The 19,276-nt window shown below is 39.1% G+C and overlaps 1 protein-coding gene across 7 annotated transcripts in view; it reads right to left on the bottom strand.

Moving 5' to 3' along the window:
* Positions 1-832: 832 nt before the first annotated feature.
* The window catches only part of SPIN1 (spindlin 1), an 88,768-nt gene continuing 70,324 nt past the window's right edge, over positions 833-19,276 (bottom strand). For 4 of the 7 annotated variants that reach the window (XM_030919553.1, XM_030919552.1, XM_030919551.1 and 1 more), the window contains 3 exons: positions 17,521-17,774; positions 11,683-11,916; positions 4,174-4,457 (listed from right to left, as the gene is read on the bottom strand). In XM_030919553.1, coding sequence (XP_030775413.1) covers positions 4,258-4,457; positions 11,683-11,916; positions 17,521-17,774 — 688 coding nt within the window. In that variant the 3' untranslated portion in view covers positions 4,174-4,257. Of the gene's footprint in view, positions 4,458-11,682; positions 11,917-17,520; positions 17,775-19,276 lie in introns of all 7 variants that reach the window. The other 3 variants (XM_030919549.1, XM_010371185.2, XM_030919548.1) reach the window with 2 other exon arrangements.

Below are 19,276 nucleotides of genomic sequence, written 5' to 3'. Positions count from 1 at the left end.
ACCAAAGCTGGAGTAGACCCTGTCTTCAGTCCACCTCAGTAACCTCCACGGTCTTGGGGCATAGACACTGCACTGACACAAACCTAGAAGGCCGGTGTCCCACAGCCCAAGTTTGCACTCATCTCTCACCAAGTATCAACCATTCTCCCAAAAGCAGGTAAATATCCTGGACTTAAGCACAAGATCCTTTGGCCAAAATGAATTGGGAAACATTAAAAAAAAAAACAAAAAAACCACTAATTAAAACATGCCATAAATTCCACTTTTTACCTCATTGATTAAAATAATCAAGAAAGATAAAACATACATAGGTGTTAATATTAGGATGGTGCAAAAGCAACTGCATATTTTGCCATACAAGCAATGGTAAAACTGCTATTACTTTTGCACGAGCCTATATTATTCATTTTTTTATATCTTAGCATTGAGAAATAGTGATTTTTCACTATAGAATCCCATTGTTTATTATTTAAATATGAGTAAAAGCATTGTAAGAAATATTCAAAGCAAGAATAGATATGAAAGTATAAAATACACATTATTTAATTCTATTTAAAAGAATTTTCTTTAAGTTTAAGATCTTGTAAAGTTGAATTTTATCAATGTCAAACTGCAAACTTCAATATTTAATGTATGTGTGATATTGATGATTGCCTCCTCTTCTTTCAGGTATTATTGAATGTTATCAATCAAATAAAAATTCTATTTCTTTCTGTTTCTATGCATATCTGACATTTACATGTGGTGAAAAGGTTACTTGGCCCAAAAACTTCTCAGAATCAAGTTTAACACATCACAATTTGCTCATGAGCACAAACTTTACAGTCAGGAGTTGCACATAAAGGGTTTATTTTAAATGTTTTAAGGATAAGATAGAGTTACATCATAATTATAAAAATTACTTACAGAATTAACAGATTTATATTGTGTATACTTCTAAATGCAGAGAACAGGGAACTGTCTACACATTGTATAAAATAAAATTAAAATTAAAAATGAATTCAAGCTTGAAAGATGAGGTCATTTACCTAATTTTAAAATGTGAACACGAAGACCTCTGACCTGTACACATTCATTCCAACTGCACTAATGATGGAAAACACAAAGAGCGCAGCATTTCCAAGGAACCACAGACATTTCAACCATAATTATTTTGTTATAATAATTGTTCCTGTTTTGTCTTTGGAGAACTTTCATTTTTTTAAGACAATCAGCTTAAGAGTGTTTTCAGGCACTACAATTTGTGACAATCGGAACAGTCTTCTAATGGGTCTACAGTGTTCAGAGATTCAAGCCCAATGCACTTCGTGGTTTGGCACATAAAACGATAAAAGAAACGAAATCTGATTTAGAAGTAACTGTGATTTTTTTTTTAAGAAAACACAGTCCCTTCAAATGCTGCATGACATTTACAACTGGAAAATCACCTTCTGTTGGCACTACATTTGCTTCACCAGTGCATTTTTATCCTAAAACCACTAAAACGGCACAGTAAGCAAATATACAGGAAACTGAAAACAAATAAAAATAAAGAAAACAAAAAAACCTAAATATCTTTAACATGCAATTTTAGTCAGTTACATTGAACATTCTACTTAGAATAGAGCATGCAAAAAAGGATGGTCTGCTTTTAAGATTTTTCTCTGAAGTTTTACGTGGCAGCCTGACATCACACACGCACGCACACACAATACAATAATACTAGAGCAGGTAAATGAGAAAGGCCGATAAAATTTTATACATAGATTCATGTCTTGTGTTGTCACAAGTCCCATGATACTTTTGGAAATTAATGTTGAATTCCTGGAACAAGGAACCAACATTCAGATACCAGAAAAATGCAAGCAATGCATGCAGATCTGACACGTGAGCCTAAAATGAAGCCCAAGATACAAGGGCTTGGGAGCAGAATTAGTCATAGCGTCATTAAGTGTGGTGTAAGCCACCAAAAGAAAGACAGAACGGGGGAAAATGGGGAGAGAAAAAAAAAATCTTCCCTTTCCCTCAGCCCTAAAGGCAATAAATGGAACAATGATTAAACTCATCGTCATCATCACCATCATCATGTTGCATTCATCTAGAAACTGGGAGACCATGTGGTATAAAAAAAGTCATTAAAGTTGCTTGCAGAAAAACCACAATGCAAGTCATTAAGTAATGCTAGAAATGTCTCAATTGACCCAACCCTCAAGATACTTCAAAATGAACTTTATTTTTCCACCCAAAGTGACCGAGCCAAGTTCTGCACAGTCCGTGCATGCTGGACACACTTGCAAACTCCTGCGCTGTAATGTCAGTCTGGACTCTGGGAGCCAGGCTCAGCTTCGAGATTTACATGCAGGGACTCTTAAAGTCAACAGGAAAACACATAGCAGATCTGCAGAATAATACCTGTTCACACACGAGAAGCACCTATGACTTGGGTATCACAACTGCTTTCAGAAGCTTGTCCCTGGCTGCCCACAGTGAAGCACCAGGGACAGAGCGACTGCAGCTGTGGACAGAAAACTGAGGTACTGTGTTTACATGGTGAGTGGTCGTTACCATCCAACAGTACAAGGCACAAAAAATGGGCATCAAGCAAACCATGCATAACGAGGCCTGGAAACCATCAAGAACAGCCACAAAAGAGGTCACTCGGACCTCTGATTCAAACTTTTGGTGTCTGAGTGATAAGCATGCACGTTTAGGCTCTGCCCAAATATCAGGGATGATTTCCAATCTCCACAAGAGACTGGTTTCACATATGGCCTTTCTCCTGGTTGTCAAACCACCAGGGTTCCTCCAAAACGAAGTGAGAGCAGCTGTTTTGCTGATCAACCAATCACACTAGCAGTTCTATTTCAGTTTAAAACAACCTTGCAGGAATAAACCACATAAAGACTCCGTGGCTAAGGGCTGCTATTACTTACACCCACCAAGCGAACACAAACGGCTGGCTCTTTCTTCTATGGTAACGCATCACTGACATGCAAACCCCAAGGGGCCACTGAATGGAATGAATCCACATTAACAGCACACCTGGAGCAGGAACATGCACCCCACAAGGTGTCAGGAGACTAAGCTGCTATTTGTCTAGACATTCTTTGCGAGGAAAAGCCAGGGGGTAGGGGAAAGGGGTGGGTTGAAAGTTTCTGACCATAATCATACATTAGCAATAATAGTAATACAAATTTGAAAGTCCCAGAGAGCTTGTTAGAAGGCAACAATGCCACTCAAAACTTATACTTCCAACATAAAAGCATTGTATTCTTCCAGAAACTTACCAAAAACACACAAACCAGTGATGTATTGTTGCCTTTTAAATTCACGTACTGAAATCCAGATTACTGATTTGTACACAATGTACCACATGTGCTGTCCAAAATACACCTACATTACACTGTGTGGAACAAGGACCTGGGCTTTGCTAAAAAGAATTTATGATTAAAATGTAACAAAAAAAAAAAAAAAAATTCAAAGCTTAGAATTAAAGGTAGCCTTTTACCCAGATTTTTCACCAGATTGTAAAATTCTAATGAGTCATTAACTGTTCACAAGTAATTCATATTTGGACTTATGGTTTAAGGGCTCCAGATTGAAAAGCTCTGAACTTCTGATTTTTTGAAACAAGCTGAAATGTTCCCATATGCTTCCTGTGCCCAAAGTTTGATTTGAAATAAAGAGCAGTAATACAACCATGACTGCCTTGGGTAAAGCACTCCTGTTAAACTCAAGAAAATTATGTCACCCCCATACTAATAATCCACGAAGAAAAGACTGCCAGTGGGGTGTGTGGGGTGTGTGTGTGTGTGTGTGTGTGTGTGTACACATGTATGTGTGTATATATTATATATGTATACACACATATAGATATAGGTAGATACAGATACATATATCTCAAAAAAGGCAATAACGAAAACATCAAACTATGCTTGCATTGTGGCGGCAGAATAACAGGGTTAAGGTGAGGGGGAAATGGTTAAGATCTATTACAATTTTAAATGACTATGATACTAGCTTAACTTTTACCAAACTTGCCTGTAACTCCCCTCCAAATAGACAAGACTTCTTTTAAAAGAAAGGGGTTCTCCTTACACAAAATGCTTTGTGTTCACATCAATCTGTACTATTCAGAACAAAACCAGTTCTGCTGGCAGAGATTGTGGGTTCGCAGGGACATTTAAGCTTTCATTAAACTGGAAAGCAATCAAGTCTTTATGTCTACAAATAATACATTTCATAGTTCCACAAATTTGGCAGAGTTTGTGATGACATCTAGGATGTTTTCACCAAATCGTAGACATAAATATGGAAATCATCATCAAACTTGATGAAATAGACGGAGGGCTTGGCTTCTACTTGATGAATGACCATGCCAGTCCTTTTGGAGCCATCTTCTTTGGCATATTCCACTTGTTTGCCTACCAGGCTGTCCACAACTTCTCCTGGTTCCCTTTCTGCTGGAGGTGAATCATCTATATTTTAAAAAAAAAGAGAGAGAGAGAGCAAAAAAAAATTTCTAAATCAATTTTTAGATATAAATCAACTCACATATTTATTTTCATAACTTAAAAAAAAAAATTAAATACTCTGAATTCAGGATTATCTAGACCAGGAGTCAGCAAACATTTTCGTAAAAGACAAGGCAGTAAATATTTCAGGGTTAGGGGCATATGGTCTCTGTCCCAACTGCTGAACTCTGCCACTGTAGCACGAAAGCAGCCACTGATGATATGCATATAAACAGATGTGGCTGTGTTTCAATAAAACCTTTTTTCATAGTTTGCCGACCCCCATCTAGATATATGAACAATTTTAAAAATCATAACCAAAAATTCATTTGGTCCATGTTTAATTTGTAGCTGTAATTAAATGAAAATAAGTTTGAGTGGCTTTGAAATATAATTTGAAAGCAGACAATTCCTACAGGGATTACTGAGAATATGGTACATATTTAAAATGCCTAAGTACCATTGGTTTACTCTGAATCCTTAAAGCCTCTTCCCCCTCAACTTCACTGCATTTCACATCATCTTCCTAACTCAGTTCCAAAATTTAAGTTTTCCATGCTTTAAAAATTGGTACTGAATGAACTTCAGCCCAGGACAAGTACAGGGGAATCTGAGGATGGCCCAGGCATCTGTACTGCCTAAAAGGTCCCCAAGATTAATGTACTGCTTCTGGCCTCTAAGAAAACACACAGCAACAGCAAATCATCACCACCAACAACAAAAAACAAAGTAAAAGAAAAAAAGAGAGGGGGCTTGCTAGGCAGTTACAATTCTATTTTAAGAAACTGCATGGGTTCTGAAAAACTCAAAGCTCTTTTCGTCACAGTAGCAGGTGGCCTTCAGGTAGGGAAACCAGAGGCTCCAGCTACATAAGAGAGTCCACGTTATCCTGGCACAATTGGTAGCAATGCCATTTTACTCTCACAGGTATCCTGGTGTGGACCATACAACGTACATGTATTAACAGTAGTCTGCCTCTTTGGTTACAATAAAATTCTCTCACTGAATGACAATCCAAAAACTGCTACTGTGATCTCTGGTACTAAGAGTCACAAGCAATAAAAATAAAACATCTGAGCATAATCAGTTCTTTTAAAAGAATAAAGAAATATAAGCTGAACTCTTTTCTTTAAAAATTATCTTCCCTTAAGCAGTATCATCATACTGTCATATTTTTATGGCACTTTCATGTTTACAAAGGAATTTCAAATACACGATCGCACATAAATTTTATAGTAACTGAGCTAATCAAGGGAGTCATGTAGAGGCCTGTTTTAGCATCAGAGCTAGTACTCGAACAAGACCCTTTCAGAACTCATTAGATCAGAGCACCACCACTGTTTCTAAAGGTAAATACGCTTCCACAGCGTGTACACGCGCGCACACACACACACAAATGTAAGTTTGGAGAATTAACGGAGAGGGAAGATCAAAAAATGGTTAGGAAAAGTGATGGAGAACTGCAGACACCCTTGCATTTCCTATGATTAGGTTAACAGTACTTACTCTATCCATAAAAAATGTTCAAGTTACCTCATAAAGGACGGAGAAATGCTTTTTAAAGAAATGTTCTCATGACAAATTCCTGAGTATATAATTTGAATTACCCCTTTATAACAAATGTACACAATTTTTTTTTTTTCTTTTTGAGACGGAGTCTTGCTCTTGTTGCCCAGGCTGGAGTGAAGCGGTATGATCTTGACTCACTGCAACCTCCACCTCCCAGGTTCAAGCGATTCTTCTGCCTCAACCTCCCAAGTAGCTGGGACTACAGGCGCCCGCCACCATACTCGGCTAATTTTTTAATTTTTAGTAGAAACCAGGTTTCACCATATTGACCAGGCTGGCCTCGAACTCCTGACCTCAGGTGATCTGCCCACCTTGGCCTCCCAAAGTGCTGGGATTACAGGCATGAGCCACAATGCCCAGCCCCAAAATTTTAAAAATATGTATCAAAGAAGTAGAAATTCAAGGCCAGATGAGCAAATTAGTACATTAACTAACTTCTTCATAGGAAGAATTTTTTAAAAAAAAGAAATAGAAATGACTGACACATGGCTAATGTATGGAGAGGGCATATCAGTTACATCTGTCCAAGGCCAGATATTCATGTGTTTGAAGAAAGGCCACTGAGTAGTTTTTAAAGGAACAAACTTATCCAAAAGCGAAATTAAGAAAACAATTCAATTCATATGTATAATAGCATCAAAAAGGATAAAATCCTTCGAAGTAAATTTAATAAAAGAAATGTGGGACCGGGCGCAGTGGCTCACACCTGTAATCCCAGCATTTTGCAAGGCCGAGGCAGGAGGATCACAAGGTCAGGAGATTGAGACCATGCTGGCCAATATGGTGAAACCCCATCTCTACTAAAACTACAAAAATTAGATGGGTGTGGTGGTGCATGCCTATAATCCTAGCTACTTGGGAGGCTAAGGCAGGAGAACTGCTTCAACCTGGGAGTCAGAGGTTGCAGTAAGCCAAGACTGTGCCACTGCTCACCAGCCTGGCGACAGAACAAGACTCCATCTCAAAATAAATAAATAAATAAAAAGTGGCCAGGCACGGTGGCTCAACCTGTAATCCCAGCACTTTGGGAGGCCGAGGTGGGTGGATCACCTGAGGTCAGGAGTTCAAGACCAGCCTGGTCAACATGGTGAAACCTCGTCTCTACTAAAAATACAAACATGAGCTAGGCGAGGTGGTGTGTGCCTGTAATCCCATCTATCCGGGAGGCTGAGGAAGGAGAATCGCTGGAACCTGAGAGGCAGAGGCAGCAATAAGTGAGATCAAGCCACTGCACTCCAGCCTGGCTGACAAGAAGACTCTGTCTCAGATAAAAGGAAAAAAGGGGAAAGCGCAAGTGAAAGGAAAGGAGAAAGGAAAAAGAAATGCAATGTTTTCAAAATATTGTTGAAATCAATCCACCAATCAATGAAAAAACACCCCATGCTCATGGATTAGAAGACTTGTAAAGTCTTGTTAACACTGTTAAGAGGGCAATACTCTTCAAACTGATCCACAGATTCAACACAGTCCCTATCAGAATCCCAGGGGACTTCTTTGTTCTGACAAGTTGATTCTAAAATTCTTATGAAATTGCAAGGGACCCAGAATAGCCAAAACAATCCTGAAAAAGCAAGCAGGGGCCAGGTGCAGTGGCTTACACCTGTAATTCCAGCACTTTGGGAGACTGAGGCAGGCAGATCACTTCACTCCAGGAGTTCGAGAACAGCCTGGCCAACATGGCAAAACCCCATCTCTACAAAAAATACTAAAGTTCGCCGAATGTGGTGGCACATGTCTGTAATTCCAGTTCCTTGGGAGGCGGAGGTTGCAATGAGCTGAGATTGTGCCACTGTACTCCAGCCTGAGCAACAGAGTGCAACTGTCTCAAAAAAAAAAAGGAGGAAAAAAAAAAGCAGGACTCAAACTTTGCCAACTGATTTTTTTTTTTTTTTTGAGACGGAGTCTCGCTCTGTCGCCCAGACTGTAGCGCAATGGTGTGGTCTCGGCTCACTGCAACCTCCGCTTCCCAGGTTCAAGCGATTCTCCTGCCTCAGCCTCCCAAGTAGCTGGGATTACAGGTGCCTGCCACCATGCCTGGCTAATTTTTAGTAGAGATGGGGTTTCCCCGTGTTGCCCAGGCTGGTCTCGAACTCCTGACCTCGTGATCCACCCGCCTGGCGTCCCAAAGTGCGGGGATTACAGGAGTGAGCCACTGCGCAACAAGGATGCCAAAACCATTCAATGGGGGAAAGAATAGTCTTTGCAAAAAATAGTGCTTGGACAACTAGATAGGCAGTCACAAGCAAAAAAAAAAAAAATGAAGTTGGACCCTTACCTTGAACCACAAACAAAAATTAACTTGAAAATGCATCAAACACCTGTAAGTAAGAGCTAAAACTATAAAAACTCTTAGAAGAAAACAAGGGTAAATCTTTATGACCCCAGATTTGGCAAACGATTCTTAGGACACAAAAAGCATACTCAGCAAGAGAAAATGTTAACTTGGACTTCAAAGTTTAAAACTTCTGTGCAAAGATCATCATCAAGAAAGTAAAAACAGCCCATGGAATGGGAGAAAATATTTGCAACATGTATCTGATAAAGGTCTTATATTTTAAAAACTGTCACAACGCAATAATGAAAGACAGATAATTCAATTTAAAAATGGGCAGGGGATATGAATAGACACTTCACCACAGATGATATAAAAAGGGCCAATAGGCGGGCATGGTGGCTCACATCTGTAATTCCAGCCCTTTGGGAAGCCAAGGTGGGTGGATCCTTTGAGGCCAGGAGTTCGAGAGGAGCCTGGCCAATATGGTGAAACCCCATCTCTACTAAAAATACAAAAATTATCTGCGCATCATGGCACGCACCTATAGTCCCAGCTACTTGGGAGGCTGAGGCAGGAGAATGGCTTGAACCCAGGAGGCGGAGGCTGCCAGTAAGCTGAGATCACGCCAGTGCACTCCAGCCTGGGCAACAGAGCAAGACTCTATCTCAAAAAAAAAAAAAATTTTTTTTTTGTTTAAAGGGCCAATAAGCATAATGAAAGATGCTTAACATCATTACTCATCAGGGAAATGCAAATCAAAGCCACAATGAGATACCACTTCACATCCACTAGGATGGCAAGAATCAAAGTCAGGTAACAGTAAGAGTTGGTGAGAATGTGGATAAATCAGAACTCTCATAACACTGCTGTTGGAAATGTAAAATGGTCTTTTCGTTTTTAAAATTAGCCTTGCAGTTCCCCCAAACGATTAAACATAAAGTTACCACTACGACCCAGCGATTCCACTCCTAGGTATGTACCCAAAAGAAATAAAACATGTCCATACAGAAACTTGCACACACGTTTATAGCAGCATTACTCATAAAAACCAAGAGGTGGGGAAACAACTCAGATGTCCTTTACTGGATCAATGGCTAATCAAAATGTAGTATATCCATACAGTGCAATTGTATTTGGCCATGAAAAGGAATGAAGTACTGATATATGCTACAGCGTGAATGAAATCTCAAAACACGCTAAGGGAAAGAAGCTAGCACAAAGGACCTCACACCATATAGTCCATTCACAGGAAAGTCCATAACAGGGAAACTGACACATCAAGCATTACTGGTTGCTTAAGGCTAGGGGGTTGGAGGAATAAAGGACTGACAGCTAATAGATACAAGGTTTTTTTTTTTTTTTGAGACGGAGTCTCGCTCTGTCGCCCAAACTGGAGTGCAGTGGCTGGATCTCAGACCACTGCAAGCTCCGCCTTTCGGGTTGACGCCATTCTCCTGCCTCAGCCTCCCAAGTAGCTGGGACTATAGGCGCCCGCCACCTCGCCCGGCTAGTTTTTTGTATTTTTTAGTAGAGACGGGGTTTCACCGGGTTAGCCAGGATGGTCTCAATCTCCTGACCTTGTGATCCGCCCGGCTCGGCCTCCCAAAGTGCTGGGATTACAGGCTTGAGCCATCGCGCCCGGCCGATACAAGGTTTTCTTTTGAGGTGATGAAAATGTTCTAAAATCGACTGTAGTGAGGACTGTACATATCTGTGCATATATTAAAAAGTACAGAATTGTACATTTTAAATGGACTAATTATATGGACTAATATAGCCGTAACGGCTCACACCTGTAATCCTAATACTTTGGGAGACCAAGGCTGGCAGACTGCCTGAGCTCAGGAGTTTCAGACCACCCTGGCCAACATGGTGAAACCCATCTCTACTAAAATACAAAACAAAACAAACAAACAAACAAAAATTAGCCAGGCGTGGTGGTTGGTGCCTGTAGTCCCAGCCACTTAGGAGGCTGGGGCAGGAGACTCGCTTGAGCTGGGGTGGCAGAGGCTGCAGTGAGCCAAGACCACACCACTGCACTCCAGCCTGAGCAACAGGGCAAGACTCTGTCTCCAAAAAAATAAATAAATAAATAAATAAATAAATAAATAAATAAATAAATAACCCAATAAAGCTTTTCTAGGCCTAACGAAATTAGCCCAGGTCACATTCTCTTCTACCTTACCTGTGCGAACGGACTAGTTGTGGAAATAGCTAATCATCTGTCTAAACACTGACTCTGTACTCCAGTTGCTACTGAAAAGTTCTCCCAATTAACTGTTTTCTGAAATCAGGAGTCCCGGACACCTGGGCCACGCTGCACAGCAGATGGTGAGCAGTGGCAAAGAGAGCACTGCACCTGAGGTCTGCCTCCTGGCAGATCAGCAGGGACATCAGATTCTCATAGGAGCATAAACCTTACTGTGAACTACGCATGTCAAGAATCTAGGTTGTGTGTTCCTTATGGGAAATCTAACACCTTCAAAACCACCATCTCCACACCCAACACCCCCAATCCATGGAAAACTGTCTTCCACGAAACTGGTTCCTGGTGACAAAAAGGCTGAAGATTGCTGCTCTGAAGTTCAAGTATTTACAGATGAAATAATCAACGTCTTGGGGTTAGCTTCAGAATAATTGCATTGGGGGGATTAATAGATAAAACTAGACAAGCAATGAGACAATAACCGTTAAAGCTGAGCAGGGGTACAAGGGGACGTATTTTACTGGTCCCTATTCCATCATGTTTTTAAATAAAAGCAATAAGTAATATGTAGTAGTGTTAATTATAAAAAAAACTTGTGGCCGGGCGCGGTGGCTCAAGCCTGTAATCCCAGCACTTTGGGAGGCCGAGACGGGCGGATCACGAGGTCAGGAGATCGAGACCATCCTGGCTAACATGGTGAAACCCCGTCTCTACTAAAAATACAAAAAACTAGCCGGGCGACCTGGCGGGCGCCTGTAGTCCCAGCTACTCGGGAGGCTGAGGCAGGAGAATGGCGTGAACCCGGGAGGCGGAGCTTGCAGTGAGCTGAGATCCGGCCACTGCACTCCAGCCTGGGCAGCAGAGCGAGACTCCGTCTCAAAAAAAAAAAAAAAAAAAAAAAAAAAAAAAACTTGTATCTTATTATAGAAGTCAAGCAGAACTGATTATCAAATATTTTCTTATCTAAAATTCATGACAACCGGATGAAAAATTTCAAAGGCTGTCTTTGTGCATGACTAAAAGAATAATCATATATCCAGAAATAAAAATGTATCTGCAAAAGAGCCAATCAAATATCTTGCACTAAAGTCCAAATCCCTTCTAATTACCAAAAATAAAAGTTGCCAATATATACTTACTGGAATCAGGCATAATGCGAAGGTCGCCTTCTTTGTAATCATCTAAGAGTTGGTACATGTACAAGACAGGGTCTTTCTCATAGGTAATGTAAAACCATGTGTTCATGACAGGTGCACGTGCTAAGACCATTCCCCTCCACTCATCTTTAGAACCATCCTCTGTCTCAAACATATGTTCCACTGCTTTGCCAATCATTGTGTCTGCCAAGTGTGCATCGCTGATTCGAGATGTTGCTGGGGATTTAAAAAAAAACAAAAACAAAAAAAAAGTTGACAAAGCGTTTCACTGATTACCGACTATGAAGACTGAATCTACGAAAGGCGGCTACCTGACATTTTGTCCATGCAATGTATTAGCAAGCATCAGAATCTGGGAAAGCTTTAAAAAGTACAAAAAACCAAAGACAAACTACTGGGCCCCAGCTCAGAGATGGATTCAACAGGAATAGAAGGAAGTATTTTGTCCCAAGTTGGTTAATTGAAAAAAATATGATTTTTAAAAAAATTTTTCTGGACTCATCTGCTCTTGGTTCTGTACCCAAATCAAAGGTTTTAACTGTTCATTCAAGGTACAAAATATTTTTTGCTACTGTTTACTTAACAGTTAAATTTTGAGATAATTTCAGACTTACAGAAGAATCGCAAAAACAGTCGAGTTCCTGTATACGGTTCACTTTGCTTCTCCTGTATTAGCATCTTACGTAACCACAGAACGTTTATTTAAAACTTAGAAATTAACCTATTCAAGGCACAGAGGTTTTTTTTTTATTTTAAAGAAATTGGTGTTTGTTTTCCTTCAGTCTTATTTCCATTTTTTATTAAGGCATAGGTTTTTACTCTCTTGCTCCTACAATCTTATTCTTCACTGCAACCAAAGTAATCACTGTGTCATTGATACCACATTGTGTGATTTAAAATGTTCCCATGCCTTTCCTTCGTAATTTGAAAAACAACCAAACTGCTCACCATGGCCCCCAAGCCCTAAGCCATCACGCCTCTGCCCTCAAGTTTTCCCATCTTCCTCCTCATTGCTCATGCCTTCTCTACTCGGCTCTTCTTCCTCTCCCATTAGGACACACTCTCCTCTGCCTGATGGCTCTTCCCCACATCTTCAGAAGGCCGGTTACTTTTGGGGTTCTCCTCACCAACAAGGTAGCCCCACAAATCCCAGTCACATTACCCAATTTTACCTCTTAGTAACATTCACCATGATCTAAAGTTATCCCATTTTATGCATTTGTGTATTTGTTAGCTGCCTGTATATCTCAATGAAAGCAGAGACCTTCCCTTTCTTGTTTTATACCTAGATCATAGCAGGTCAGTATTTTGTATGATTTAATCAGATGCCCCATATTGGGGGCTCAGGTCTCTGAAATGATAGATTAACAGTTCTAGCCCTTAATACTTTTCTAATGAGGTGAAAATTATCACCTTCATCTTTTTAACACTGGAAAAACTATGAAGGATCCTATTGGTTTTAAGATTTCTCCAGTCCACAATTTTAGATAACTGTCTTTATACAAAATTAAAAGAATTTTCCTAAAAAAAAAAAAAAAAACCAAAAAACAAAAAACAATTAGCGACAGGCACAGTGGCTCACACCTATAATCCTAGCACTTTGGGAGTCCAAGGCGGGCTAATCACTCAAGCCCAGAAGTTTGAGGCAAGCCTGGGCAACATGACCAAACCCCATCTCTACCAAAAAAACAAAAAGTTAGCCAGGTGTGGTGCAGGCCCCTAGTCCCAGCTACTCAGGAGGCCCAGGTGATGAATCACCTAAACCCAGAAGTCCAGGCTGCAGTGAGACAACGTGGCGCCACTGCACTCCAGCCTGGGCTACGGAAGTGAGGCCCCGTCTTAACAACAAAAAAAACCAGTTAGCACTCCTATTTTCCTCATTCAACAGAGTTCTATTTCTGTTAAATCAAAAGAAACAAAAAAGTTAGATTTTCTTGATAAATGTATCACTATTCAATTTTATCAGCATACCCTAAACTTACATGGTTGGTTTTAAGTATGCAGTAATAATAAAAAATTACATAGAATTCCCCCCATGTACGATACTAAAAAACCCCCACTAGTTTCTTAGGGCCAGTAGATCTCAGACTACTAGATCTCAGAACTCCACTGCATTCTTAAAAAATTACTGGCTGGGCACAGTGGCTCACACCTATAATCCCAGCACTTTGAGTCCCAGGCAGGAGGACTGCTTGAGGCCAGGAGTTTGAGACCAGCCTGGGCAACATAATGAGATTTCATCTCTACAAAAAGTTAAAAATTAGCAGGGTACTGTGGTGCGCGCCTGTAGTCCCAGCAACTCGGGAGACTGAGGCAGGAGGACTGCTTGAGCCCAAGGTGTTGAGACAGCAGTGAGCCCTGATCATACCACTATACTCCAGCCTGGGTGACAAAGTGAGATCTTGTCTCTAAAAAAATAATTAAAACATAAATAGAAATTACTACACACCTAAAAAACCATCTGTTTACATAGATAATGCCTACCAATATTTACTACTTCAGAAAATAAAAAACATAGAAACATTTAAAAATACCTATATATCGATGTATTTTAAATTAAAAATAACTATTTCCTATCAAAAGATAGTAAGAAGAGTGGCTTAATTTTTCATTTTTGCAAACCTCCTAATGTCTAGGTTTTAAAAAGAACAAGCAGATTCTCATATCTGCTTTAGCACTCAATCTGTTATGATCTGCTCTTTCGGTTCATGTATAAAATCCAGCCTCTCAAAAGATATGATACTGAAAAGAGTATTCTAATTGTCTTTCAGATAATTCTAAATATTCTTATATGAAACTACAAAAGTCAACAGTTAGCTCCTTAAAGGTTAGTTACAATGCAGAATCTGAAACCATTAATAAATTTGTCATACTGTTACATTACAACTCATGTCTCCAGAACATATAAAGAACTCCCACAACTCAGCAAAAATCAAATAACCTAATTAAAAAATGGTCAAAGGATGTGAGTATTTCCCCAAAGATGATTTACAAGTGGCCAACAAGCACATAAAAAGATGTCCAACATCACTAATCATCAGAGAAACAGAAATCAAAACAAAATGAGGTATCATATCACACCCATCAGGATGACCACTATGACAAAAACAGTAAATAACAACTGCTGACTAAGGGATGGAGAACTGAAACCCTTGTGTACTGTAGGCAGGACTGGAAAATAGTACAACTGCTGTGGAAAACAGTATGGTAGTTCTACCTAAGAAATTAGAATTACGACATTAAAATTAAAATTATAATTACCATATGATTCAGCAATCCCACTCCTGTGCCTATATCCAAAAAAACTGAAAGCAGGATCTCAAAGAAATATCTGCATATCCATGTTTACAGTAGCACTAGTCACAATTTTACATGGTACAATTTTACATTCTACCAAGAGGCAGAAACAATCCAAATGTCCATTAATGGGCGAACAGATAAACAAACTGTGGTATATAGATACAATGCAATGTTCTTTCCAGCCTTAAAAAGAAAGGAAATCCTGTCACACATTACAACATGAACGAACTTTGAGGACATTATGCTAAGTGAAATAAGTTATTCACAAAACAAATACTGTGTGATTCTACTTCTATGAGATATCTAGAATAGTCAAATTCATAGAGACAGAGTGTAGAATAGTGGTTGCCAGGGGCTGGGAATGGAAGGAAAGGCATGTTGTTTTGTTTAATAGGTAGAGAGCTTCAGATTTGTAAGATGAAGAAGTTCTGGAGATCTGTTTCAACGATGTAAATGTACTTAACACACTACTGAACTGTACACTTAAAAATGGTTAGGACAATACATTTTATGCTATGTGGTTTTTTTTACAATTAAAAAAAGTAGTTAGTCTTGCACTTAGAATAGCTCTTTCACCAGTGCATGATCTGGTACCACGCACTATTCATAAAGAAAATACTGTGCTCACTAAGTTATGCAAATATTCCAAATACATAGTGGGAAACTCCACTGTGTAACTGAGAAATAAAAGAGAGTGAAAAGCATGAATTACAGCTTAACAATCTGAAAATATTTCTGACCTTGCAAATCTCCTGAATGGGCTTCAGAGAACCCAAGGGTCCCCAGACCTTGCTTTGGGAACCACTGCTCTGTGACATCACATGCATTCTGGCTGACTGACTTTTTCCTCCAACTTTAGCTTAAGAAAAACATAATTTTAATTATACTCTAATGTACTGTCTGAAGCAATTGCTTCCTATGTAAAACGTAAGTGAAGAGCAAGTAATTTTTTAGACTAAAGTAGGCTGATGCCAAAGTAACTGCTGTTTTCGCCATTACTTTCAATGTCAAAAACCGCAATTACTTTTGCACCAATCTAATACGATAAATACTAAAATTAATAGCAACTATTAGCTGAATGAGGCACATACATCGCTGATTTACATAAAAGCTCTTAGATTTCTTTTTATATTGCTTTACTGTTTACAAAATCACTATTGTTGGAAACCGAGATAATCCCAAACTATGAACAACATGGAACCCTTAGTCCCATCACCAGATACTTGTATAGTTTCTATCCTTCGATGACGAAAGGACCAGCAATCACAGGTCACGCAGCAATATGCAGGAACCTTCAAGTGAGCTACCTGTCGTCTCAGAAGGGGCAGAGACTAAAATTCTGCTGTTAAGATTCTTAATATGTTAAAGTTTCTTATGTGGGAAATGGATTAATGCCATGATGAAAAAGAAATGTAGGATGTGCATCAAGAGGAAGAGCAGGGGTTCAGTCACACTTAAGAAGAGATGAGAATGTTGAAAATAACAAAGACTTAATATCACTTTTAGGAGTAGTAAGAAATATTTGCACTAAACGAAAGATTTCTTTGAAAACTGAACCATATTTATACAGATGAGTAAAGATTTAGCAGTTGATATCTAAAGAGAAGATTAACAAAGTAACTTGCTACTAAGGCAGAATTAACTTCCTAAGGAAACTCATTATATCCCAGGGACACAATGGCACAGTCTGAAGAAAAACAAAGCGAGGAGACTGAACTAATTTCTTCCTGTGACAATTTGATCCCAAAATTCCTACCTAGATATGCTGAAGCTTTATTATTTAATGGTATAGACCTTTAAAGACAATTCTAAAACTACAAACCAATATTTTAAACAAGAGCAGCATCACTGTAATAAGAAAGTATTTCAAAATAAATGCTTCAAAAAAAGTAGTATTAGTTTGGGTGTATCCCACCCTACTAATAAAATCAGTAATTTATTATTTACCTTAGACCTTATGCCTTAAGGAACACTTGCAAGGCAAAACTGACATTGCAAGACATTTAAAAAGAACCATTCATTTCCACAAACATTCTTCAGTCAAGCTCTGTGTATAATAAAGATCACGTTTTGGTTGCTTAAATTTTGGCTCAAAGTCCAATTATCATTTACATTGTACACAATCAAAGATACACTTTCACAGAAAGATTCCAAAAGAAATGCACAGCATTCTCTTATCTTTTGTATCTGATGAGATTAACACACAGGATATTTGAGCTACTGATAACCTTACACATCAGAGTCCAGAAAACAGTGAGCAAAAATGTTAAAAATAACCGTATTATAAATTATTAGGTGGCAAACTTCTTGGGGGGAAAATACACATCTCTATATCCCTCACACAGTTCCTTGAACTGCTTTGGATCAATTTTTGTGGTTTTCGGTGATTTAATATAATGTTTATCAAGAGGGGTGCTTGTGTTCCAATAAAAGTGAAGTATTAATAATGTAAAATAAAAAAGCATCCATTTCAATATCATTTTTAAAGCATATAATGCACAAATTATAAAAAGAACTTACCAACTCTATCAGGGAGGACTTCAAGCGCAGAAACTCTTTCATCTTTATTAAGTTCTAGTCCATAAACACAGTCAAATCCATCGTATTTTATAAGATACAAAGAAGGATTTACAGGCACCTGGTCCAGAACGGTTCCTTTCCACTGGGTAACAGGGCCATTCCCCTCTTTCCACCCATGCTGAATCCTGCAGCCTACGATGTTCCGCCGGGGCTGGGAAACAGGTTTGCTCGGACCCACACTGCTCCGATGTTTTCTGTATTCACACATATACACACATAAGGTATTATCTCAAAAGTATGCATGCCTAGAGCTAACATAACCACTGGCTAGCATGATCTCATTACAGATGGTCCCAACATATGTACAAACTCATGTTTGCCACATTCCTGCTTCAGGTGACTCAAGGTGGTTATCTTCCACCCCGTACCAGTGGTGGTGAGTGTGTAACACGGTATGTTAGTAATACGAGCTTGTTGTGCACTTCCACTGTGTATAGGCAGAAAAAACTACTAGTCAATAGCAACTTAAGCCCTACCATTAAGCATCAGGTTATCAGCTTTCTGAGTTTATTTTAATTCAATCAACTCAAAATTATCCAAGTTAATTAAAGAAGGACTGATCCATGAAATACATGTTATCAATAATCACACAGGTATATAGCTTTATATAATATCCACTTCAAATTAAAAAGAAATGTACAACTATTCAATCTCACCCATTCCCGTGCCCAAATAATTCTGCCTGTACAGGCTTAACTAACAAAAATAAACTAGACAATTTTCTATTAAACTGAGGTCCAGACTAGCTTATATCAATGCACTACAGAAACATTACTTGTCTAGGAAACACATAATCTTAAAACTGAAGTTTATAACAAACAATGTAATATTACAAATTATTGAAACATCAAACTACTTTTTTTCTGGTTTATTATTAGCAATTGAAAAATCTACATAGAAAGTTTATAAATAATACACCTGGCTCTTGATACCAGGAAAAAATCTTCATTTCACCTTGAAACCTTGGCTTCTTGGATGCAAGCTGAAGGCCAAAACCAAGACAACAGATGCTCATATATGCCGAGAATGAAAAGAGCTGAAAGGAATTCCGTTCCCAGTTTTATGGGTATAAAGCTCTCATTTCGTACACTATGAATAAAAGTGACTAACATCTGATATATAACACAAACAAGTTTTAAGGAAACAATTTATTGTAGGTTGTAATAGTTAAAACTAAAATTACGTATTTTCTAAATAATTTACTCTAGACCGGTAACATAAATTTAGCTAAGTCAGAGGGGAACAGGCTATGAGAGACAATAAGGAGTACTCGCTGCAGAAGGGAAGCTTCTCCCCTGGGGTGAAAAACTAAGCAAGGAGATCTGAACCTAACCAAGGAGACTGGGAAGGAGATTCACAAGGCTAAGTGCAAGACTGTAAGGCCAGAAAACTCAGGTCTGCCTAAGCCCCCCAGGACTGTGCGAAAACCCAGCAAACCTTCCTTCCAGAAAGACAAAGCCCCTCTGAGTACACAATCCTCACTGACCAGGACAGGACCACAGGGTAAGGAAAGCAGGATTCAGGCAGAAATGAGGGTGGCAGGTCTCAGAAAGTATGACAGAGGTGGCTACATAGAGAGGTCTTAAGCTAGGAAAGTTTTCCTGGAATCCTCTCGTTTACACGGGTCTGGAAGCATCACAGTTGGACAACATACGAAAGTATTTTGAGGAGGAAAGAGACTAACAATGTGACAGAT

Source organism: Rhinopithecus roxellana, chromosome 16 (assembly GCF_007565055.1).
Source record: "Rhinopithecus roxellana isolate Shanxi Qingling chromosome 16, ASM756505v1, whole genome shotgun sequence".
NCBI classification, from domain to species: domain Eukaryota; kingdom Metazoa; phylum Chordata; class Mammalia; order Primates; family Cercopithecidae; genus Rhinopithecus; species Rhinopithecus roxellana.
The sequence above is the reverse complement of the archived record's forward strand: the minus strand, read 5'-3'. Positions and strand labels throughout refer to the sequence as shown.